At 59.8% G+C, this 669-nt stretch overlaps 1 protein-coding gene across 1 annotated transcript in view; it reads right to left on the bottom strand.

The window, feature by feature from the left end:
* Positions 1-4: 4 nt before the first annotated feature.
* Positions 5-669, bottom strand: part of LOC103621812 (rhodopsin kinase) — a gene marked incomplete at both ends in the record, with an annotated part of 5,363 nt that continues 4,698 nt past the window's right edge. Inside the window, one exon of the mRNA XM_008640669.1 lies at positions 5-187. Coding sequence (XP_008638891.1) covers positions 5-187 — 183 coding nt within the window. The remainder of the gene's footprint in view (positions 188-669) is intronic.

Below are 669 nucleotides of genomic sequence, written 5' to 3'. Positions count from 1 at the left end.
CCCAGTTGATGCTCTTGAAGAAAGGGTGGGCCTTGAGCTGGGCGCAGTCGTTGTCGCGGAAGCCCAGGCGGACCTGGGGGTCCTTGGCCAGGAGCCCCTCGCAGGCCTCGCGCGCCGCGGCGCTGAACTTGTCCGAGTAGCTCACGGGGTCGTTCAGGATGCGCCGCGTCACCTCCTTGTTCTCCACCTGCGGGGGAAAAAAAGGGGGGTGGGTGGGTCCTTGGAGGTTCTTTGGGGGCTTTCTTGGAGGTTTCTGAGGGTCCTCAAAGGTTTCTTGGATGTTCTTGGGGGCTTCTGAAGGCCCTGGGGGGTTTCTTGGAGGTTCTTGGAGGTTTCTGAAGGTCCTGGGGAGTTCTTTGGGGGTTTTCTTGGAGGTTTCTGAGGGTCCTCAAAGGTTTCTTGGAGGTTTTGGGGAGTTTTCTGAGGGTCCTGGGGAGTTCTTTGGGGGTTTCTTGGAGGTTTTTGGTGTTTCTGAGGGTCCTGGGGGGTTTCTTGGAGGCTCTCGGGGGTTTCTGAAGGTCCTGGGGGAGGTTCTTGGAGGTTCCTCAGAGGTTCCTCAGGGGTTCCTGAGGGACCTGAGGGTTCCTGAGGGTTCTGGGGATTTTTTGGGAGTTTCTTGGGCATCCCTGGGAGGTTCTTGGGTGGGGGGGGGGGGGGCGCGGGTGGGCT

Source organism: Corvus brachyrhynchos, unplaced genomic scaffold (assembly GCF_000691975.1).
Source record: "Corvus brachyrhynchos isolate BGI_N302 unplaced genomic scaffold, ASM69197v1 scaffold4319, whole genome shotgun sequence".
NCBI classification, from domain to species: Eukaryota; Metazoa; Chordata; class Aves; order Passeriformes; family Corvidae; genus Corvus; species Corvus brachyrhynchos.
This window is presented reverse-complemented; position numbering and strand designations above follow the sequence as displayed.